Source organism: Lolium rigidum, chromosome 7 (genome assembly GCF_022539505.1).
Source record: "Lolium rigidum isolate FL_2022 chromosome 7, APGP_CSIRO_Lrig_0.1, whole genome shotgun sequence".
Taxonomy (NCBI): Eukaryota; Viridiplantae; Streptophyta; class Magnoliopsida; order Poales; family Poaceae; genus Lolium; species Lolium rigidum.
The window spans coordinates 78,508,686-78,533,976 of NC_061514.1; the positions used below are offsets into that span (position 1 = coordinate 78,508,686).

Below are 25,291 nucleotides of genomic sequence, written 5' to 3' on the forward strand. Positions count from 1 at the left end.
ACTAAAGGTTACTAAAATATGAGCATTATTGTGGAGCTTGTTAACTCCGGCATTGAGGGTTCGTGTAATCCTACGCAATGTGTTCATCATCCAACAAGAGTGTAGAGTATGCATTTATCTATTCTGTTATGTGATCAATGTTGAGAGTGTCCACTAGTGAAAGTGTAATCCCTAGGCCTTGTTCCTAAATACTGCTATCGCTGCTTGTTTACTGTTTTACTGTGTTACTACTGCTGCAATACTACCACCATCAACTACACGCCAGCAAGCTATTTTCTGACACCGTTGCTACTGCTCATACTTATTCATACCACCTATATTTCACTATCTCTTCGCCGAACTAGTGCACCTATTTGGTGTGTTGGGGACACAAGAGACTTCTTGCTTTGTGGTTGCAGGGTTGCATGAGAGGGATATCTTTGACCTCTTCCTCCCTGAGTTCGATAAACCTTGGGTGATCCACTTAAGGGAAAACTTGCTGCTGTTCTACAAACCTCTGCTCTTGGAGGCCCAACACTGTCTACAGGAAAGGAGGGGGAAAGTAGACATCAAGCACTTTTCTGGCGCCGTTGCCGGGGAGGAAAGGTAAAAGGTACTCACACTCCGGATCCCGGCTACTAAGCTATTTCCCGGCGCCGTAAGTACTCGAAGCTATTTCCTTTAGATCCTGCAATTGCATCTTTTTGTTTCTTGTTTACACTAGTTTGGCATAATGGACAAGAATGAGCTTCTATTTCTATTTCCTGATTTAAAACATGGATTGTTTGATGCGAAAATTAAAAAACCTATGGAATCTTATTTGCATGCTGGTAGTAATATTAGCATGAACGCTTTGAACACCATTGTTGATGATAATATAGAAAGTTCTAAGCTTGGGGAAGCTGGTTTTCATGATCTTTTTAGTCCCCCAAGCATTGAGGAGAAAATTTTCTTTGATGATACTTTGCCTCCCATATATGATGATTATAATGATAGTGGTCTTTTGGTGCCACCTACTATGGAGAGTAAATTTTGTTGTGATTATACTATGCCTCCTACACTTGATGAGAATAATAATGATAGCTACTTTGTTGAATTTGCTCCCACTACAACAAATAAAATTGATTATGCCTATGTGGAGAGTAATAATTTTATGCATGAGACTCATGATAAGAATGCTTTATGTGATAGTTATATTGTTGAGTTTGCTCATGATGCTACTGAAAGTTATTATGAGAGAGGAAAATATGGTTGTAGAAATTTTCATGTTACTAAAATGCCTCTCTATGTGCTAAATTTTTTGAAGCTACACTTGTTTTATCTTCCTATGCTTGTTGCTTTGCTCTTCATGAACTTGTTTATTTACAAGATTCCTATGCATAGGAAGCATGTTAGACTTAAATGTGCTTTGAATTTGCCTCTGGATGCTCTCTTTTGCTTCGAATACTATTTCTTGCGAGTGCATCATTAAAACTGCTGAGCCCATCTTAATGGCTATAAAGAAAAGAACTTCTTGGGAGATAACCCATGTGTTATTTTGCTACAGTACTTTGTTTTATATTTGTATCTTGGAAGTTGTTTACTACTGTAGCAACCTCTCCTTATCTTAGTTTTGTGTTTTGTTGTGCCAAGTAAAGCCGTTGATAGAAAAGTAAGTACTAGATTTGGATTACTGCGCAGTTCCAGATTTCTTTGCTGTCACGAATCTGGGTCCACCTCCCTGTAGGTAGCTCAGAAAATTATGCCAATTTACGTGCATGATCCTCAGATATGTACGCAACTTTCATTCAATTTGAGCATTTTCATTTGAGCAAGTCTGGTGCCATTTTAAAATTCGTCAATATGAACTGTTCTGTTTTGACAGATTCTGCATTTTATTTCGCATTGCCTCTTTTGCTATGTTGGATGAATTTATTTGATCCACTAATGTCCAGTAGCATTATGCAATGTCCAGAAGTGTTAAGAATGATTGTGTCACCTCTGAATATGTTAATTTTTATTGTGCACTAACCCTCTAATGAGTTGTTTCGAGTTTGGTGTGGAGGAAGTTTTCAAGGGTCAAGAGAGGAGGATGATATACTATGATCAAGAAGAGTGAAGAGTCTAAGCTTGGGGATGCCCCGGTGGTTCATCCCTGCATATTTCAAGAAGACTCAAGCATCTAAGCTTGGGGATGCCCAAGGCATCCCCTTCTTCATCGACAACATTATCAAGTTCCTCCCCTGAAACTATATTTTTATTCCATCACATCTTATGTGCTTTTTCTTGGAGCGTCGGTTTGTTTTTGTTTTTGTTTTGTTTGAATAAAATGGATCCTAGCATTCACTTTATGGGAGAGATACACGCTCCGCTGTAGCATATGGACCAGTATGTCCTTGGTTTCTACTCATAGTATTCATGGCGAAGTTTCTTCTTCGTTAAATTGTTATATGGTTGGAATTGGAAAATGATACATGTAGTAATTGCTATTAATGTCTTGGGTAATGTGATACTTGGCAATTGTTGTGCTCATGTTTAAGCTCTTGCATCATATGCTTTGCACCTATTAATGAAGAAATACATAGAGCATGCTAAAATTTGGTTTGCATATTTGGTTTCTCTAAGGTCTAGATAATTTCTAGTATTGAGTTTGAACAACAAGGAAGACGGTGTAGAGTCTTATAATGTTTTCAATATGTCTTTTATGTGAGTTTTGCTGCACCGGTTCATCCTTGTGTTTGTTTCAAATAAGCCTTGCTAGCCTAAACCTTGTATCGAGAGGGAATACTTCTCATGCATCCAAAATACTTGAGCCAACCACTATGCCATTTGTGTCCACCATACCTACCTACTACATGGTATTTTCCGCCATTCCAAAGTAAATTGCTTGAGTGCTACCTTTAAAATTCCATCATTCACCTTTGCAATATATAGCTCATGGGACAAATAGCTTAAAAACTATTGTGGTATTGAATATGTAATTATGCACTTTATCTCTTATTAAGTTGCTTGTTGTGCGATAACCATGTTTACTGGGGACGCCATCAACTTTTCATTGTTGAATTTCATGTGAGTTGCTATGCATGTTCGTCTTGTCTCGAAGTAAGGGCGATCTACACCGAGTTGAATGGTTTGAGCATGCATATTGTTAGAGAAGAACATTGGGCCGCTAACTAAAGCCATGATCCATGGTGGAAGTTTCAGTTTTGGACAAACATCCTCAAATCTCTAATGAGAAAAGAATTAATTGTTGTTGAATGCTTAAAGCATTAAAAGAGGAGTCCATTATCTCGTTGTCTATGTTGTCCCGGTATGGATGTCTAAGTTGAGAATAATCAAAAGCGAGAAATCCAAATGCGAGCTTTCTCCTTAGACCTTTGTACAGGCGGCATAGAGGTACCCCTTTGTGAAACTTGGTTAAAGCATATGTATTGCGGTGATAATCCGGGTAGTCCAAGCTAATTAGGACAAGGTGCGGGCACTATTGGTACACTATGCATGAGGCTTGCAACTTATAAGATATAATTTACATGATGCATATGCTTTATTACTACCGTTGACAAAATTGTTTCATGTTTTCAAAATCAAAGCTCTAGCACAAATATAGCAATCGATGCTTTTCCTCTATGAGGACCATTCTTTTACTTTCAATGTTGAGTCAGTTCACCTATTTCTCTCCACCTCAAGAAGCAAACACTTGTGTGAACTGTGCATTGATTCCTACATACTTGCTTATTGCACTTATTATATTACTCTATGTTGACAATATCCATGAGATATACATGTTACAAGTTGAAAGCAACCGCTGAAACTTAATCTTCTTTTGTGTTGCTTCAATACCTTTACTTTGAATTATTGCTTTTTGAGTTAACTCTTATGCAAGACTTATTGATGCTTGTCTTGAAGTGCTATTCATGAAAAGTCTTTGCTATATGATTCACTTGTTTACTCATGTCATACACATTGTTTTGATCGCTGCATTCACTACATATGCTTTATAAATAGTATGATCAAGATTATGATGGCATGTCACTCCAGAAATTATCTGTGTTATCGTTTTACCTACTCGAGGACGAGTAGGAACTAAGCTTGGGGATGCTGATACGTCTCCAACGTATCTATAATTTCCGATGTTCCATGCTTGTTTTATGACAATACCAACATGTTTTGTTCACACTTTATATCATTTTTATGCGTTTTCCGGAACTAACCTATTGACGAGATGCCGAGAGGCCGGTTGCTGTTTTCTGCTGTTTTTGGTTCCAGAAAGGCTGTTCGGGCAATATTCTCGGAATTGGACGAAATCAACGCCAAACCTCCTATTTTTCCCGAAGGCTCCAGAACACCGAAGGAGAGTCGGAGGAGTGCCAGGGGGGCCCCACACCCTAGGGTGGCGCGGCCCAAGGGGGGGGCGCGCCCCCCTATGGTCTGGGCAGCCCAGGCCCCCTCCGACTCCGACTCTTCGCCTACTTAAGTCGTCGTGACCTAAAACCTCGACACCAATTGACGAAACTCCAGAAAGACTCCAGGGGCGCCGCCGCCATCGCGAAACTCCAATTCGGGGGACAGAACTCTCTGTTCCGGCACCCTGCCGGACGGGGAATTGCCCCCGGAGCCATCTCCACCGCCGTCTTCACCGCCATCTTCACCGCCATCGCTGCCCCCATGATGAGGAGGGAGTAATTCACCCCTGAGGCTGAGGGCTTCGCTGTAGCTATGTGGTTCATCTCTCTCCCATGTACCTCAATACAATGATCTCATGAGCTGCTTTACATGATTGAGATTCATATGAGTTTTGTATCACTATTATCTATGTGCTACTCTAGCAAAGTTATTAAAGTAGTTCTATTCCTCCCGCACGTGTGTAAAGACGACAAGTGTGTGCACCGTGTTAGTACTTGGTTTATGCTATGATCATGATCTCTTGTAGATTGCGAAGTTAACTATTGCTATGATAATATTGATGTGATCTATTCCTCCTACATATGCATGAAGGTGACAGTGTGCATGCTATGTTAGTACTTGGTTTAATCTGTTGATCTATCTTACACTAAAGGTTACTAAAATATGAGCATTATTGTGGAGCTTGTTAACTCCGGCATTGAGGGTTCGTGTAATCCTACGCAATGTGTTCATCATCCAACAAGAGTGTAGAGTATGCATTTATCTATTCTGTTATGTGATCAATGTTGAGAGTGTCCACTAGTGAAAGTGTAATCCCTAGGCCTTGTTCCTAAATATCGCTATCGCTGCTTGTTTATTGTTTTACTCGTGTTACTACTGCTCGCAATACTACCACCATCAACTACACGCCAGCAAGCTATTTTCTCGACACCGTTGCTACTCGCTCATACTTATTCATACCACCTATATTTCACTATCTCTTCGCCGAACTAGTGCACCTATTTGGTGTGTTGGGGACACAAGAGACTTCTTGCTTTGTGGTTGCAGTGGTTGCATGAGAGGGATATCTTTGACCTCTTCCTCCCTGAGTTCGATAAACCTTGGGTGATCCACTTAAGGGAAAACTTGCTGCTGTTCTACAAACCTCTGCTCTTGGAGGCCCAACACTGTCTACAGGAAAGGAGGGGGAAAGTAGACATCAGTGTCTCTCCCATAAGATAAATAACATGTTGGGTGAACAAATTACAGTCGGGCAATTGACAAATAGAGAGAGCATGACAATGCACATACATGATATGATAAGTATAGTGAGATTTAATTGGGCATTACGACAAAGTACATAGACCACTATCCAGACATGCATCTATGCCTAAAAAGTCCACCTTCGAGGTTATCATCCGAACCCCTTCCAAGTATTAAGTTGCAAACAACAGACAATTGCATTAAGTATGGTGCATAATGTAATCAATAACTACATCCTCGGACATAGCATCAATGTTTTATCCCTAGTGGCAACAGCACATCCACAACCTTAGAACTTTCACGTCACTGTCCCGCATTTAATGGAGGCATGAACCCACTATCGAGCATAAATACTCCCTCTTGGAGTTAAGAGTAAAAACTTGGCCAGAGCCTCTACTAATAACGGAGAGCATGCAAGATCATAAACAACACATAGGTAATAGATTGATAATCAACATAACATAGTATTCTCTATCCATCGGATCCCGACAAACACAACATATAGCATTACCGATAGATGATCTTGATCATGTTAGGCAGCTCACAAGATCCAACAATGAAGCACATAAGGAGAAGACGACCATCTAGCTACTGCTATGGACCCATAGTCCAGGGGTGAACTACTCACTCATCACTCCGGAGGCGACCATGGCGGTGAAGAGTCCTCCGGGAGATGATTCCCCTCTCCGGCAGGGTGCCGGAGGCGATCTCCCGAATCCCCGAGATGGGATTGGCGGCGGCGGCGTCTCGCAAGGTTTTCCGTATCGTGGCTCTCGGTACCGGGGGTTTCGCGATGGAGGCTTTAAGTAGGCGGAAGGGCAGGTCGGGGGCCACACGAGGGCCCCACACACCGAGGCCGCGCGGCCAGGGCCTGGGCCGCGCCGCCCTGTTGTGGCGGCGCCTCGTGGCCCCACTTCGTCTCCTCTTCGGTCTTCTGGAAGCTTCGTGGCAAAATAGGACCCTGGGCGTTGATTTCGTCCAATTCCGAGAATATTTTCTTTGTAGGATTTCTGAAACCAAAAACAGCAGAAAACAGCAACTGGCTCTTCGGCATCTCGTTAATAGGTTAGTGCCGGAAAATGCATAAATACGACATAAAGTATGCATAAAACATGTAGATATCATCAATAATGTGGCATGGAACATAAGAAATTATCGATACGTCGGAGACGTATCATTCTACATCACCAGCTGCCAGTGGCGGATCTTGCCAACGTTACCTTGGGGCAAACCACCATCTGTCAGTGGCGGATCTTGCCAACGTTACCTTCGGGCAAACCACAAAATTTCATGGCATGGGGAGCAAACGGCTAAAAAGGTTCTACTATAAACATTTTTTATAAAAATCCTTCACTAATTCTTTACAAGCTAGGGGGCGGTGCCCCCCCTCCCGACTTGTACATAGGTAGATTTGTACTGCCGTTTCCTCGCCTTCCTGCTCTCCACATCGACACTAGTTGCGTTCACACTTCTTGCTCCTATGCATCGTCCACGATCTTTTCCACCTCTAAGTTTCCCCAATGCCTCACCCATCCTCCTCCATTGGTCTTTGTTGTCAATGTCTCCGTGGCATCGAGCGAGGGCTGCCCTCTAAAACAAGTTTGGTTACTACAAAAAGAAGAATAATGTACGCTTTGAGCAAAAAGATAAATGAGCCAAGATAATAAAGTTGAGTTAAGAGAACCAACATGTGGTTGGATAGTTAGGAGGCAGTGGTAGCCCGAGCCCTTAAACGCCACGTTCGCATTTTGGTGTCTTATAAAGGAGGAACATTCTTTCAGTGTAAGGCGACGTTCTCATCGACAACTATGCGCATATGGTGACTTTGTCAATCTCAAAACCCAGTAGATCCATTTTTTGAACTCAGACTCTCTGCTCATGGGTAGACGTGCATGGAATGAGTGTAGTTTTGCAACAAAAAAAAAACTGAGTTAAGAGTGGATTTCTTTTTCTTTCCATGGACATATATGTAGGCTCTTGTTTTTTCTATTTTCCCTAACTTCCCCTGGCCATATATGACGAGAAACAAACGGAGAGAATCAACTCCAGGTCAACTACCCTTCCAGCTGAGCAGCTTCAACAGCTGCCATTGAGCGATAATCTTATCGAGACATTTGAAAATTCATCGTTTCCAAAGCTGGTGTACGGCTAGAGATTTTTCAAAATCATTCTCAAGCTAACAACCTCTGCTACAGCGTGCACACCAGCCAGCGATGCTCAGCTCACCGGCCCCGAGAAAACAATGGCAAACCAGAGCCTGGTTTCCGGTCGCCACCGCGTGGTGTGCGTGGCGTCGTGGCTTCCTGCCCCCCGGCCGGGATCCCCGTGAAGCAGCGATACACGACATGAGCGTCTCCCAAGGCGAAGGGCATGGGGCGATTGGACGATGGCCTTTCCGGCCAATAAATTAGCTTCTCCTCGTGTTGTTGTTTTTTTTTTTTTTTTTTTTTGACTACGTACGCCCGAAGGCATACGTTACTTGTATATATACGGTAAGGAAATACAAGCGAAAGCAGTACAAATACAAGTAAAAAGGAGAGGATACAGGCCAACCAGGTGGCACCACCTAGCTACAGAGAAGAAACCAGAGACCTCCAGGCCTCCATCTTCACCACATCCGCCGTCGCCGCCCCGCATACGCCGCCCACCGTCGCCGGAGAGAGAACAGCACACGGAGAAACAGCAACCCAGGAACTAAATAGGCCTCTAGCCCCGAGGCTTTGAAGAACCGCAATCGCCACCAGCTCCAGGAAGCTGGATCTTGACATGGAAAGCTCATCGGCGGGAGACTCGCTCCCAACCACCATCAGCTCCAGAACCGTGGCAACCGCCACGCCGCCGCAACCGTCCACCTTCTTCCCTGAACCAGCCGAGCTGCGAGATCCTCCCAACCTCCGCACACCTACCTCAGAAGCTCCGCGCCGTCGTTGGAGGAGACGACGCCGCGACGACCGAAGAGCTCGAGGACGGCATCTCCACCACGCACGGCCCGCATCGTCGCCATGCCAGCCGCGCAGGAGAACTTCCACAGATCCGCTGCCACCGCAACGAACGGCGACGGGAGAGGGCCGGATCCGAGAAGACCAAAACACCGGACTGCATGCCGACGCCGCCCCCCCGCAAACGCCGCCGCCGGTAACGAACCCTACCCTATTTACAGCCGAACGCACGGACCCGGGGTTCCCCCACCCTTCCTCCGCCGCCGCAGCGGACTGAGAAGGGGAGGGGAACCCACGGCGGCGCCGGAGAAAACGGGGAGGAACGCGCGGTCGCCCTCTCAGTCGCCTCTCTCCTCTGTAGCACCAAAGGAAGAGGATAAGCTCCGCTTGGTTGGATCTTGGCCTCTCCTCGTGTTGTTGTTGCCATCCGAGTTCCGATCCGATGGAGAGCGGGGCGCACCACGGCGCGCGCCGATTGGCCGATTTGGCCTCGCGAACGGGAAAGGCGCCCCGGATGCACGCACGAACTAGTGCGGCGGCGACATGACCCGGCCAAAGGAGCTCCAGCGACGAGGGAAGTGCGTCCGTGTCATTTTCCCTACCCGTGCGGCTTGAAGAAAAAGGACTAAAGCGGGTTCACCTGACGAGAATTCTTGAACGTAGTGATGCAACTTTTTGCTGTACTTTAGACTGCGGCATTTATCAGAGCATCTCCCGCCGCGTTCCCCAAAGCGTCCCCCAAAGCAATTTGGGGCGCGCCGAAAAAAAATGCGTTTTAGCCGCGTCCCTCAAAGCCCATTTTTGTCCGACGCGCCCCGATACGGTGTCCGGCGCCCCGAGTCCGTCCCCGTCCAACAGGGGACGCTCCGGGGACGCCGGACACAACGAAAAGCGAGGTGGGGAGTGGCGGGGCCGACCCGTCAGCGGCACAATAAATTTTAACCTAACCGTCGCTTACCTCGCGACGGAAGTTATTGGCTCGCAGCGACGGTGCAGTTCCTGCAGCGACGGTGCAGTTCCCGCAGAGGCGCAGCGACGCGTCCCGTCGCGCCTAGCTCTGCGTGCTAGCGTTAATGAGTGCCACCGCTCATCCGCCTCCCTCCGGCCTATAAAAGGGGCGCCTCTCATCGTCCCTCTCACACACAAACCCTAGCGCCTCTCTCCGCCACCATCTCTCAACAAGACTCGACGCTATGTCTGGTAGAGGCGGAGGCCGACCTCGCGGCCGCGGCCGTGGTCGTGGTCGTGGCCGCGGCATAGCTGAACGCTCGCCGTCGCCTCCCACGCCGTCGTCTTCATCGTCGGAGATGGACGTGGAGCCGGACGTGCTGTTCGAGTTCGTCCTCGTCCTCAAGTGCGACCCGCGCGGCATCCAGAGGCTGCCGGACTCCTTCGCCCAGTACGTCGGCGCCGTACGCCCGCGCAAGATGCATCTACGGGAGGCTTCGTGCGGCTACTACCGGTGGATCGTCGACGCGATCTACGACGCGCGCGGCAAGATGTACCTCAACATCGGGCTGGGAGAAGTTCGCGCGCCACCACAGCCTCGAAGCCGGCTTCATCCTCCTGTTTTCCTACTTCGGCAACAGGGACATGAGCGTCAAGGTCTTCGACGAGAGGCGCTGCCGCCGGGACTACCACAACGACAGGGACTCCCACGGCGACAACACCGACGAGGAGGACGACTGAGTGTTGTTTCTTCGCAGCGAATACGTGCACGGAGGTTTCTGCCTGTTCGCCTCATCGGTAGAACCAACAAGGGCACCATCCTCCCGCTGGATTTTCCAGTTTGGGTGACTGGGTGTGCCCTCGAGTGTTCTTTCTTAGCAGCGAACACAAGAAACCTTCGATGCACTGCCTAGTTAGGTTTAGTTTATTTGCAATATTTTATATTTGTGTCCACCACGGTTCCAACTATGTATTAGTTTGTGGAAACCACGTACCCAATTATGTATTAGTTTGTGGAAATTGAAATAAAAATGCCAAAAAAAGTATTTTAAATGTTTGAGGGAGGCGTTTGGGGGACGCGGTTGGGGAGCGACGTCCCCCAAAGGCGGCACGAACAAAACACGTCCCCCAAACGCTCAATCCGGCGCGGTTTGGGGGACGCGGCTGGAGATGCTCTCAGTACTGGACTACTGGGTGGATTTCAATCCTGCAACTTTTTTCGAGGCCTCTCTGGCTAGGAAGATTTATGTACAAATTTTAGGAATGTGTTATATTATGAGAGAAACCATAAAACATCGCAAATTCAATTTGGCTTTCTTGTGCATATTATAATGGGGATGACATTGCTAAGACAAACAGACAATGTGTTATAGTGGGCATGACATTGAGTTGTTCTAGTTTCTACGTTTTTTGGGGGAAATGTGCGCATCAGATTGGTTCCAAGAAGGCTTTCTTTGATTCACGGGCTATGGAAATCAAAGGAATGTGATAGATAGGGATGGGAAAGGATGACAAGTGTAACATTGTCCTCGTTCCTTGTGCATCAGAATTAAAGAATGAGATCGGAGTAGAATTTTTTTCATTTAGGGTTTCTTTAATTCATAGGATTTGTAAATAAATTGTGTAGGATTTGGATCCTATGAGAAATTTTCATATACAAGTTGTTTAATTCATAGGAACACATCATACATGAATTAATCATATAAGAATGTTGTAGTGTAAATCCTATAGGAAAAAACATTAGGTCATACCTCATGGAAAAATTCCTTTGCTACAATCAAACACACTTCATCTTTCCATAGAATTCAAATAGGCATGACATCTCAATCTTATGATTTTTTCCATTCCCATGTTTTTCCTATCCTATGATTTAAATGAGCCCTTACCGTAGGATTTGGCTTGAAACTTGATTTCCAAAGGAATAGTTCCTTTGATTTTCCTTAACATTTCCTCCAAAACAAAGAAGCCCGAAAGATTGTTGGATCTCTTCCATCTATTTTATAGAAAAAGAACCATCTTTCGTGTCAAATGATAAAAAGGAGGAAAAAAATCGCTGAGCTTGAGTATTTTAAAAGCGAAATACTAATGTTTCTTATATGTTTCTCTTTAGACAATGGTTGTAATAAAGTTATGTTTTTATTTTATGGAAGTATCAAGTTATGTTTTCAAGTACGAAGGAACTAAAATTCAAAAAAAAAAAAAAAACCCCGAAGGAACCTTCCACAACTGTGCATGTGAAAATCACCTTCCAGCGGGTGTTAGTTTATCGTCGTAAAGGAGACTGGCTAGCCAGCTTTATCCTATTTTTCAAAGGACTTTTTAAAGCTTATTTCGAGTTTTATTCACAAACTTTGGTCGTCAGCCGTACAGAATCTTGATAGAGCGACACTACGACAGTATTGTTTTCTTCTTGCCATCCACCCAGTGGCATGGGAGTGCGTTGTTTATGGAAGGTTGCAGCAGGCGAGTGTGTAGCTAGTGTTGTATTGTCCTGGCTAGGCAACTTGGTGAGGTGAACTGAACACTCTCCAATCTCTTTCGAACTCCAAGCGTCTTACTCATACTATTTGGTAGCATTAGTGAAAGAGATATATGTACTGCTCTATTTTATTTTCATAATTCATACACTCCAACTGAACCTCAGGGAAACATGTGATGGATGTGCTCTTAGGGAGATTTGTGGTATTTCTACTGGGATTTATCTTTGGTGTACTAGGTCGATATAGAAAAGTTACAAGTGTACAGACAACATTTTCTGGTCAGACCTGTAGCCTGTTCCGGAACTCTGGGCCACATTTTTCAGCTACGTGTAAGCGTCAAAAGAGCTTACAAGTGTACTTATAATATTGCTTAGTTGCTCCAGCTTTAGGCTGGCCATAGTGCTAGTATCATAGCTAGTATCATACACATTGGTCCCACAAAATTGCTGATATGGCAGCTAATTAAGGAGGAGAGATGAGATTAGAGTAGTAACATAGGTGGATACTGTATCATAGTGCATGTCACGAGAAAAGTTAATGCAAATAAATCTTGTGTCCAGATTTGCATTGAGATTCTAAAAAGTAATAAATATAGCATAACTATGATGCTACTTCATGATACTAACCACTATAGAGATAATACCATACACAAGTATCATATGCATGATACTACAACATGATACTTACCACTATGACCAGCCTTACAGGTCTACAAACTTAACGGAAAGGTAAGCAGCCAGTTACTGCTAGTTGTTGCAAGACCTGTCTGTATGGATTGGTTGAAGTTGCGGCGGTTAGGCATCCTTAGACGAAAGAGTGGTCTTTCAGGATTGATCGTTGTTTGTCACCACCTCCCACCTATCCTACACATTCGATCAAGGTTGTCACTGCGAAGCTATAGTCAAGGTGCGCGGGGTCTTCCTTCGAGACTAGGCGTAGTTTATAATCTTGTGTGGTGGCATATGCAAACAAGTGTCTTCATAGTTCATATCCATAGGCCATAGAGCATAGAGTAAGTTTCTTAACATCCTCACCGTTCCTTTAAAAAAACATCCTCACCGTCATCTTTCTATTTAAAAGACGACAGCACTCAAAAATATTATTACTCCCTCCTTTCTTCATTAAATTTTATACTAAATCAGCATCAATTCTTATAGACGGGAGTGAGTACAATAAATATGACCAATATAGCACGACATATATATAAAATAAACACCACAAAAATCAGGAAACGTGCCAAAGTTTTGATAGAATAGCCCTGACGGTATGAGAGGACAAACTCCCCACAAATGGAACGGTTCAACAGCCACCTATCTTGACCACACGCTGATGATCACAAAATTCCACCACAAAAATTGACCATATATAGCCAAGAAAAATCCCTACCCTGCAGATTCCATCCACACGCATAATTTGTACACGAGAGAAAACCCAGAAATAAATAAAACGAAAGAGAAAAAACTACTAGTAGAAGTAATTTAACCGCGTTCTACTATGATGATTTTACAACAATCCTGGAAAGCAGCAGAGCATACGGCCCAAGCAGTACTTCAAAAAATAATAATCTGATCGATCACATTTGACGCGTGCGAGAACATAAAGGCCGGCACTAAATTTCTTCTTAAGAATCGTATCGCTCTAGAGCTAGAGTCCTGATCGGTTTTACACCTGGCTGTTGGCCGCCGCCGCCGGCTCGACGCGGGTCTGCGCCGACCTGAGCATGAAGCCACCAACCGACTTGTCGTGGTCGTCGTCGTCGTGGTAGACGTAGGCGAAGCCGCCGTGCCTGGTCATGTCCATGCCGGCCGTCTCGTCCTCGGCCGAGATGCGGAGCAGGCCGAGCTTCATGAGGCCGTAGAAGAGTGGGCCCATGGTGCACGACACGAACCCGGCGATCACCAGGATCTGCACGATGTGCGCGCCGAGGAGCCGGCCGCCGCCGCCCATGAAGAGCCCGTACGGCCTGCCGGGGGCGTAGATCTGCTCCACGTACTGCTTCTTGGCGAAGAGCGCCGTGAAGATGATCCCCCACGCGCCGCAGCCGCCGTGGAGCTGCGCCGCCTCGAGCGGGTCGTCGTACTTGAGGCGGCCGGCGAGCGCGTTGAGGCCCATGAGCACCCACGCCGACACGAAGCCGCAGATGACCGCCGCCCACGGGTCCACCACGCTGCAGCCGGAGGTGATGGCGGCGAACCCGCCGAGCAGGCCGTTGCAGACGTCCACCACGTTCCAGTGCCCTGTTTGTACGCGTTTCCCGAACAGAGTGGTGAGCGCCGCCACGCTGCCTGCGAGCGTCGTGGTCACGGCGGTGCGGCCCACGGCCGACCACTGCCCGTTCATGCTCCCGGCCGGCCCGTACGACTTGAGGATGGTGAAGAAGGAGCCCGGGTTGAAGCCGTACCATCCGAACCAGAGCAGGAAGGTGCCGAGAACGACGAGCGACGCGCTGTGTCCCTTGAGGGCGACAGAGCGGCCGGCGTGGTCGAAGCGGCCGATGCGCGGTCCCTCGACGAACGCGCCCCAGAAGCCGGCGATGCCGCCGACCATGTGCACGACGCCGGAGCCGGCGAAGTCGATGACGCCGGACTTGAAGAGCAGGGGGCCGGAGGTGCGGCTGGCGGAGGCCCACCCGTCAGCGGACCAGATCCAGTGGGACACCACGGGGTACACGAAGCCGGTGAGGAAGGCCGAGTAGATGAGGTAGGCGACGAACTGCGTCCTCTCGGCGATGGAGCCGGACGTGATGCCGGCGGCGGCGATGGCGAAGGCCCACTGGTAGAGGAAGAAGCTGTAGTCGAAGCCGGTCTCGGGTATGTCCTTGAGGCCGAAGAAGTGCTTGCCGATGAAGCCGTTGGAGGGCGTCCCGAAGGCGAAGGCGAAGCCGAAGAGGTAGTAGAAGAGCGCGCCGGCGGCGGCGTCGAGGACGTTGGTGAGCATGATGTTCATGGTGTTCTTGGCCCGGACGGAGCCCGCGCAGAGCATGGCGAAGCCGAGCTGCATGGCGAAGACCAGGTAGGCGGAGAAGAGCAGGTAGGTGGTGTCCACCGCCGACGTGGTGTCCGCGAACCGGTTGCAGAGGTACTCGGTGGCGTTCATCGCCGCCGGCCCCAGCAGCGGCGCGAGGTCCGCCGCGCACGTCAACGACATCTTGCCGGCGCGCGCCGAAACAAGGCCCTGGAAATCTGGGGTTTGTTCAGCTGCGTTCGGAGATTGGAATTCTGGTGGTGTGGCGTGGAGAGGCACCGGGAGCCGGTGGCGTCGGATTTATAGGAGGTGGGCGATGAGCGAGCGGAGGTTCCGATTTTGTTTCGCGAAAATCGTTTGAGCAGGGGACGATCCCGGAAGCGTGGCAACGATGGGTTTCTCTTGACTCTGGCTCTGCCTCTGGCTGGAGTCCGGGGCCCGCCCGCAGTGAATCTTGTGTGGTGGCCGGGATCCCTTTGGATTACGGGTGGTACCGTTTCGGAATCTGAGGATTCTGCGGATGTGTATATAGCTGGACGTGATTAATCCTGTGTATCTACGCGTCTAAATTTGCCATACTATATAACAGTATATAGCAACGGATTAATGCCTTCATAGTCGAGATTATGGTTTGTATTTTTGGTATCACGGTGGATTGTAACAATACTGGTGTCTAGTTAGACTTTCCTCATTTTGGAGTTCGTTTGACTTGTTTCCTTCTATTATTTAGCTAACCTCCTACATGGGCCAAATAGTATTGTTCTCTTCACCTAGCTACATGGGCCAAATGCTTTTGCTTGCTCAACAAACGACCGCAAAATTTCAGGTACAAATGGGTGCTCCTATACACCTACGCTACTTCCTACTAGTTGAATGCCCGTGCGTTGCTACGGTTTCTTAACATTTTGTGCTATCCTCCACTTGTCACATTGCACTTCATCGTTCCATCTTTGAAGTTTGGTCAATGTCGTTTAATTCCCATTTTTGTATCAATTCACCCTTTCGTCAAGCCAACTGAACAAGATCAAATTATGGTTCCTACCTATATATAAATTTCAGCTTATGAAACCCCTTATATCAATCACAAATCTCTATGTAATAGTACAACAAAAACTTCATCATCCAATACCTACATTGGAAATCTATATTGACTTGCTGGTAGCAAAGATGGTGTCATGTTGAAGATCATGTCAGTGCTCAAACTTAGATGCCATGTATTGAGCTATTCTTTGGATTTTAGTGAACTTGATTGACTAATAATAATCAGTCAGTACACCATATTAGTTGTTCCAGATTTGGATGTATCTATCCACAAAATATGAAACAGAGGGAGTACCAAAACTAAGGCGGAAGTGTTGAGAGTCAGGGAGGTCGAGGATTCGTTTCATTTCCAAGAAAAAAAAAGGAAATGAGCATCACTACAAGAAAATGAGAGAATTTTTTTTTTACAAATGATGCCATCAGGCCCACCTTTATTAGAAAACTGGAATCTCAACGTTTAAGCTGGGATTACCAATTACAAAGCCAAATGCCAAAAGCTAAAGAGTTCCAACAATAGCAAAACATCACCAGGGGAACAAATCTAGCATAAAGACAACAAATAAAATAACAAGCAGGAGCAATACACACAAGACATCCATCACTGCATCAAGAGAGAAAATAAACGCATCAACCAACTCCAGGTCGGCTACCAGATCCTCCAAGTTGCAAAATGCTTGCTAGTAGAAGAAGCTTGTGCACCTCCACATCCAACTCCCTTAGTCCCTTTACACACTTTTCCGGCAACATCGTTCTCCACTGCGAGAGGAAAGCAATTGAACACATTACTTAGAGAGGATGAACAAAATTATCAAAAAACAGTGTCGTTTATCGAAGTCCATAGCGCCCAAGCTGCAGCTCAGAACAACAGCCACCTATAAATCTATTTTTGTTCCCTGGTGCCCGTAAAGCACAATTAAAAAACATTTGGATGAATTTGGCAACTAAAAACAGTGGTAACTCATGAGACACTTTTTCCAAAAGATTCAGCGACACTTAATATACTTCAGAAATAGAAAAAGAAAACCTAAGATATAAAGGAAAAAGATCTTAAGGAACTTGTATATGTGTACAACAGAGTTGTTTTTGTCTCCTCAAAGCAATACACACTGGTTACTAAATGAGACGAGATATATTCAAGCAAACATACATGTAAGTATAGCAGATCCACACACTTTATAAGGAATACAGAAAGGAAATTCAGTAATAAGAGTTCAGATATACCAAGATTTCAGTCTTGTGCCACCAGAGGCAGATTGCATCAGTAATTTTCTCCAAACAAATATATTGAATTATAGCTTTTCATTTTTACTATTGTGAAACCGAACAACAACATCTCCTTTGTGCTTTTTTTTAGAGGCGAGGTGAGAAACTTCCTTTCTCTGCATTCCTTGATCAGTGTGGTTTCTCAAGGTTCACAGGCCTTAAATACTAAAACCCTAGATATTTCTTCAGATCATTGTGGAAACTTTAAAACTGAAGCCCTAGATATTCCTTTTGTCAACCAAAAGCTTTGGATATGCTAACAATGATATTCCTTCAGATCATTGTGCGAGGTTAGCAACATGATCATTGTGCAAGCTTTAAATGCTAAAGCCCTAGTTCCTTTTGTCAACCAAAAGCTTTGGATATGCTAACAAATTTGTGACTTCGAACTTAGCAACATTCAGAATCCTTTCCTACCAAATCTCTTGTTCCTACCACTTACTCATGTCCAAATGTGATGATTCGAAGCAGATGGTGATATTCATCAGAGTCACGGGGACATGACTCCCATGTACCACTGTTGCAAACCCGTTTCATTGCATTAAAGCCTAATAGCCTATAAACATCAAACAATATAATCTAGTTGCACCCGTGTGTGGCAGTTCAGTATATAAGGGAACTTAATATTGGCTGGACCGTGCAACCCTTGAACAATTATGCTCAATGCAAACATACTTGGACGTACTAAATATAATCTGGTACACATTTATGAGCTTTCATTGTTGGCAAGAAATGGTACTACATTGAGCTGTGAAAATTAAAATGATATAAAGCATACACTACAAATAAAACCACGAAGTATCAAAGAGTGGAAATCAAACCTGCGTAATTCAACGAGCATTAAATTCAAGACTGATGTAGGAGACTGATCACATGCATGCATGACGACGGAGCTACGCCCTGGGCAACCAGGGCCACGGCCTGGGGTGTAGGAACTTTTTCCGGCATGGTACCTATATACATACTGGATTTGGCCCTGGTTGCAGACCCCATTTATTTCCTGCCCAAGATGTCCAAGGGACCAACATCACCAAAACAAGCATGTGGACATCGAGGGTGCGCCGAACGCACGAGCTCCCCATGGCTGCGGCCGGTCGCGTGCACTGCAACAACATCATCGCCACTGGCCAGTTTATCTTACTTGGCCCGCAGGCTCCCGGACCCGCTACTGTGTTGTCGCCTCTAGCCTCCTGCTCCGCGTGACCTATCGACCGTCAGCTGGCGCTACGTGCTGGTGCATCTCTGCTCTGCAGTACCTAGTCCCTTACTTTCCGGCTTAGGTGTGGCTCCCATGTGAGCTACATAATTTCTATTCATCTTGTCTTCAATTGGATTGATTTAAGCCGACTATCCAAAATTGAATTGATTCTTGGATTTAACAATTTTGCAATGAAATTATATGTGCATCCTTGCAATTGTACCCAATTGTGTGTAAAAAATATGAAATATTTAGAGCTTTCTTTGCGTTTAGTTTCGGCCTCGAGGTTTGCTCCAATCCTAGCTCCACCATTGATCTACTCCCTTATCTTGTCCCTGCCAAATCACAGATGAGCCATGAGATGATCGGACAGTAATGAGGCAAAACACTTCACAAAAAGAAAAGGAAAAAATAATCAAAGAAAACACACTAAATAGACAGAAATATAGATAAATTATTTTAAATTTAAGAAACCACATGGAGTAACACGACACTGATAGTAGTTGGTGCCCCCCCTCTCCCACCGGCCACTCTTTTTCATCTCTTTTGCCGTTGCGCCACCACTATATATACATCTTAGTGGTCCCACTCCAACAATGGCACCACTGTGCTTTGTAGTCACCCGTGTCACTCACTGCTATCCACCAGTGTTTTCTCCAAGTCCGACAAATCGACGTAGTCATCCCCATAGCCCATCACTTCAGAGAGATTGCACTCCCACCTCAGAGCTATGAAAAAACTAACAAATACAAAGCTATGTGAGTTGTGCGTTATCCCAGATTTTTACTCAAGGTGGATTTATAAAACATCATATGCCTTTCAGTTTAAGGATCAATGAGTATAAAGCTTGATAAAACATGTGGGTGTAATCAGGTTCATTAGCGCTAAGAGGGAGCTTAGGGTCCACAACCATTCAAAAAATCTAGGCTCATAGTTAAACCAAATGCATATCACTTGCCTATCGCAGGATGAAAATAACAGTTACCTAAACAAATATCTGAGATGTCAGATATTTTAATTGAACTGAGCTAATGGGGTCTTGCATGAGAAGTGTATACTTCATGACTTGAGTTCACCTTCAGTTACCTACTTTACATATTTCCCGTCGTGCAAAAGGTGTTATATCATTCAAAATCATTGCATCAAACACGGTTGATACTGCATACAAGCTGTGAAATGTATATCTTCTTGTGAACATGCTCAAGAGAAAGATTGACAGAAGAAATCAGCCATATGAAAATTGAAACCTTTATAGTTGAAGGTTGCATGTGAAATGAAAGTAAAAAAGATGTAGACATGGGTGCTAGAGGTTCGTAAAATTACCAAGATCTGCAGGCAATATTGGGAAGCTGCAACAAAATTACTTGTTTGTAGAAAATGGCTCATGAATAAAGGTGCTAACAGTAGAGCTATGGATTTAGCAACCTTGTTCCTTCTCCTGTAAAGGTTAAGGCACATATGTAGCAGGCATCAGCAACCTACAAAAATTGAAGCGTAAACCTAAAAGGCATCAGGTAGCACATACAAGTCAAGAAATGTACCATTTGCTGAGTACACCTAGTCAGCAGACTAATCTCCAATAAATGATTTCATGATTGTACAAATGACAAATCCAAGGTAAGCATATATAATTTTTCTAATATATAAATAGCATCTTTCTGAATTTACTACTGCAGAAATTGTATTTAATATCCAGAAACATCTTATATGTTGTATGTCTTAAATTAAAGGTAACTACATGTGAGAATTTGATCAGAACATACATCACACCACGTGAAAGAGTAAAGAACGCTTTTGTACGATTTATGGAAGATAAAAGGGACACACTGTCTCTGTTAAACCATCTATCACGATACCACTTCTTTGAACATTAATTAATTGAGGTAAATGGGCATCCAAACACATACCAGCCAGCTTAAGGTAAATCATAAATCAAAAGCCGGAAGCAATATTTTACTTTTCCAGAGAATCAGTACCCTGAAATTTAAAAAGTGACATACCGATTCAAGATTGGCAATTGCACAGGCAAGAATAGAATGCATAACGGGAGCTACTGGTCCTGACCATCTCCTGGGCGAGCTGGCTGATGCCTGTGAGGACTGAGGCGGCGCTGGAGCCCGTCCACCTGCGTATGCATTATCTCCAGCCGCATCCCCACCACTGCTGGGACCGAGCCACATGGGTCAGCATCTCTTGTTTTGCCAACACCATCAGATGGATCGGTCGAGCCCTCGCCGCCCATGTCCAAGAGGGATCTTGGCCCGTGCTTGTTCTCAGTGAGCCCCATTATCAGAATGCCGCCGTCACCTATCCCCATTATCTTGGCGCTAGCCGAAATCTGAGAATTGGGGTTAGGGTTTGGATGAGCGATGCGACTCGTGAGAGATGGATGAAGAGTTGCGACGGAGATGCTACTGAGCCAGATGGGGATAACATATGTGGTACGAGAGCGACGACGTCGTAAGGGAGAAGACGCCGTGTAGGGACGCCGTGCAGGTGCAGGAGAGGGGCGCTTGGGCAGCGTCGGCATCCGGTCGCGTTGACTTCATTCTCCGCGCGATGGCCGGCAGCAAAGGCAATCGTGCGAGGAAGCAAAACTCGGAAAACGATTTCATTTTTTTGGGTAGTAGACAAAGATTGATTACCGTGATTGATACATACCATGATTAGCCTAGGGGGCAGATCCGACGGATGGATTTTAAGTGGAGACTTCCAAATAAGATTTGACGGGTAGGATGTTTTTAATGACGATCATCAAAGTGCGTTGAGTGTGAAACGACCAACTCCCATTTAATAGTAAAGATACAAATGGGTGCTCATTTTGGTTTCCGTTTGACTTGTTTCCTCCTATTTTTGTTAGGGTCTTATATTATTTAGCTAACTTCCTACATGGGCCGAAAATTATCCTTCTCCTTACCCAGCTACATGGGCCAAATGCTATTGTCTCTGAACAATGGACTGCCACTATCTATGATTGTCATTTCAAGGTACAAGTTCCAAAAAAAAAATGTATGAATGCCTTATATTTTAAAGAATTATTTTAAAAGTTTGAATAGTTCATATTTTTTGCAAAAATTAGATGATCTTACTCTTAAGTGCAATGCCATCAGAATTAGAGCTAATAAAGCCATATCACACTAAGGAGAACATATCAAGTGGTTGCTAAGGTGCTCATGCCACAACTTCTAAAAAATAATGTGGATCGACATATGTTCAATCGCTAAGAAATTCAGCTCAAGCTTAGATGACACATTGTGAAATGAAAGGCAGCACCTCCCGTGAAACATTTATTCCGGATGTTGTTTGCAGTTTTCATTTAAAATTTTGAGACATTGTGAATATAGTGTGCAAATATATTTGAAAATTTTCGGATTTCTAAAAAACATAGGAGGATTGGATGCGCCGTAGAACAACAAGAGGTGTGCAAGATATCTTTTCCCACAAGTCGAGGAGTAGCTAAGGGGCATGCACAATCAGGAGCTAAGGTGTCGTGGGGAATCCGCCAAAGTAACACTCAAGTTCATTTGGTGGTTTAATTTCAAAATTTAAGAAGAAAATTTCAACTAAAGAACTAGTGACAAAAAATGCACCACAAAAATTGGACAATATCAGAAAGAAAAACCTCAACCACACACACTACATACGTATGTAACTGTACACACACACCAACAACAACAACAAAAAAACAGAAAAATTGTACACCCACAAAAAAAACCCTGAAAGGTCAAACCACAGAAAATAACCGTGCCCTATTGTAATTTTACAATCTTGCGACACCAGAGTAGCAAAGCATCAGCCCAAACAGTACGGAAAAAAATTATCGGATCATCACAAACGAAGCCCACTTTTCTCTTACTTGTCGCTCACACCTGGTTGTTTGCCGGCGCCGCCTCCGATTTTGGCGGCTCGCCGGGAGAGCGCGACAGCGCCGACCTGAGCATAAACCCAGGAGGAGTGGTCCTGTCGGTTTCGTCGTCGTCATGGTAGACGTACGCGGAGCCGCCGTGCCGGGTCATGTCCATGCCGGCCAACTCTTGTTCGGCCGTGATACGGAGCAAGCCGAGCTTGTCGAGCGCCAAGAAGAGCGGGCCCATGGTGAAGGAGACGAACCCGGCGATGACAAGGATCTGCACGACGTGCGCGGCGAGCAGCCTTCCGCCGCCGCCCATGAAGAGCCCGTACGGCCTGCCCTCGCCGTAGATCTGCTCCACGTACTTCTGCTTGGCGAAGAGCGCCGTGAAGATGATCCCCCACGCGCCGCAGCCGCCGTGGAGCTGCGCCGCCTCGAGAGGGTCGTCGTACTTGAATCGAGCGGCGAGAGCGTTGAAGCCCATGAGCACCCACGCCGACACGAACCCGCAGATGACTGCGGCCCACGGGTCAACCACGCTGCAGCCGGCGGTGATGGCGGCGAACCCGCCGAGCATGCCGTTGCAGACGTCCGTCACGTTCCAGTGCCCCGTCTGGAGACGCTTCGCGAACAGCGTGGTGAGCGCGGCAACGCTGCCGGCGAGAGTCGTCGTCACGCCGGTGCGGCCCACGGCCGACCACTGCCCGTTCATGCTGCCGGGGGGGCCGTACGATTTGAGGATGGTGACAAAGGACCCTGGGTTGAACCCGAACCAGCCGAACCACAACAAGAAGGTCCCGAGCACCACGAGTGTCGCGCTGTGACCCCTGAGCGCCACCGAGCGGCCCGTGTGGTCGAACCGGCCGATGCGAGGCCCCTCGATGAGCGCTCCCCAGAACCCGGCGATGCCACCGACCATGTGCACGACGCCGGAGCCGGCGAAGTCGATGACGCCGGACTTGAAGAGCAGCGGGCCGGAGGTGCGGGTCGCGGATGCCCACCCGTCGGCGGACCAGATCCAGTGGGACACCACCGGGTAGACGAATCCAGTGAGGAACGCCGAGTAGATGAGATAGGACACGAACTGCGTCCTCTCGGCGATGGAGCCCGACGTAATGCCGGCGGCGGCAATTGCGAAGGCCCACTGGAAGAGGAAGAAGCTGTAGTCAAAGCCGACCTCCGGTACGTTCTGGAGTCCGAAGAACTGCTTCCCGATGAAGCCGTTGGAGGGAGTCCCGAAGGCGAAGGCGAAGCCGAAGAGGTAGTAGAAGAGGGCCCCGGCAGCGGCGTCGAGGACGTTGGTGAGCATGATGTTCATGGTGTTCTTCGCCCTCACGGAGCCCGCGCAGAGCATGGCGAAGCCGAGCTGCATGGCGAAGACGAGGTAGGCCGAGAAGAGCAGGTACGTGGTGTCCACCGCCAAGGTGGTGTCGGCGAACCTGTTGCACAGGTACTCCGTCGCATTGGTCGCTGCCGTCCCCAGCAGCGGCGCCAGGTCCGCCGCGCACGTCGACATCGTGATGTGCCGACCCTAGACACCCGCTCCTTCAGATTTCTTTGGTCGTGGTAGAGGGATCAGAAGAGAGGATTGATGTTTGGGGGAATCGGTTGTGTCGGATTTATAGGACGGTGAGGCGAATCAGCGGAAAGCTAGAATTTTATTTTTCGAATATAGTGCGAGCAAAGGGAGACATGGCAACGATGGTTTATTTTGGTTTTAGCTGAAGAAGTGGGGCCCATCCGCAGTGAATCTTCATGGTCGTGAGATACCCTTGGATTAGGGTGGGGCTGTAGGGAATCTGGGGATTCTGGAGGTACAGCTCGACATGACTAGATGTTGTGGTGGATTTTCTCATGGTGTAGCTGTGTGTCACATATTTTTTCCTTTTAATAATGGACACTTTATTAATAAAATTTAAGTATTACATCTGGTTTCTGCATAATTAGAATGCACACGACCATTTCAATCCAGGAAAGACAACCATAAATGCAAATCTCGGCAAATACAAAAGATAAAATAAAACGTGCTTAAGGCAAACGGGGGCCAATCTGCAAATCATGCTTCCATCCATGTTTGGGAAAAATATTCTTTGAAGTATCCACCAACCGTGTAAACATGTCCATAAAGAGGTCACGATGCTTCACGCGATGCAGAGGCGACCACAAACGAAGCGTAGCTGTGGAACGATGGATGACTTGCATAAGAGAAGATAATTTATTATTAAAAATCTTGTCATTTCTACATAGCCACAACGATCAAATAACGGCAATCGATCACACCCTAATAAGTAACTTAAACCTACGATCCACACCATTAAGCTAGTTGCCGAAAATATTCAAACACTTCATGGTGGATATAAGGTAGAACCTATCTGGATGGCTGACCATACAGATCCAGCAAATTTACATTGGATGAATAAGTGCTTTATGGTCTCATCATGATGATAGAAGGCACAGTTTTTGCTTCCCTGCCAATTAAGTTTTGCAAGGTTATCTTTGGTGAGAATCACCGTCGGTGAAGATACCACTTAAACACCTTAGTTTTGAGTGATATCTTCATCTTTCAAATTTTCATATTATTATCGACGTGAACATTAGGTTGGATTAGAGCATTGTAAAAAGAAGCCACCGAGAATAAACCACTCTTAGTTAGATTTCAACGAAAACATCGGACCCCTGCGTCAGATTCACTAAATCCAGATGCTATAAGAAAGCATTCCACAATGCTTGTCTAGGTCCAGTGAGACCCCGCCTAAATGACACATTCGGTGGGAAAGTTTCCAACACCTTAGCAAGTGTATCACTCTTGTGTTGCACAATATTGTACAATGCCAGATACTGTTTTTGGGTGTGGCATTAACCAGCAATTTATCCTCCCAAAATCTACTCTTCGGTCCATACCTAATAGAGAAAGATCCATATGGGAAGAAGAACTTCGTCGCCATAAGACCCACCGAGAAATGTGAATCTCCGGGTTTCCAGGAACTTGATATGACGAATTTGA

The 25,291-nt window shown here is 46.1% G+C and overlaps 2 protein-coding genes across 2 annotated transcripts; both read right to left on the reverse strand.

Annotated features, from left to right (window-relative positions):
- Positions 1–13,337: 13,337 nt before the first annotated feature.
- Positions 13,338–15,133, reverse strand: LOC124676903 (ammonium transporter 1 member 1-like). Its single transcript, XM_047212914.1, has one exon. The coding sequence runs from the start codon at positions 15,116–15,118 to the stop codon at positions 13,634–13,636; it is 1,485 nt and encodes a 494-aa protein (XP_047068870.1). The 5' UTR covers positions 15,119–15,133; the 3' UTR covers positions 13,338–13,633.
- Positions 15,134–22,300: 7,167 nt separating this feature from the next.
- On the reverse strand, positions 22,301–23,803 carry LOC124676902 (ammonium transporter 1 member 1-like). The gene has a single exon (XM_047212913.1). It carries the CDS (start codon positions 23,801–23,803, stop codon positions 22,301–22,303), a length of 1,503 nt encoding a protein of 500 aa, XP_047068869.1.
- Between the last annotated feature and the right edge of the window lie 1,488 nt (positions 23,804–25,291).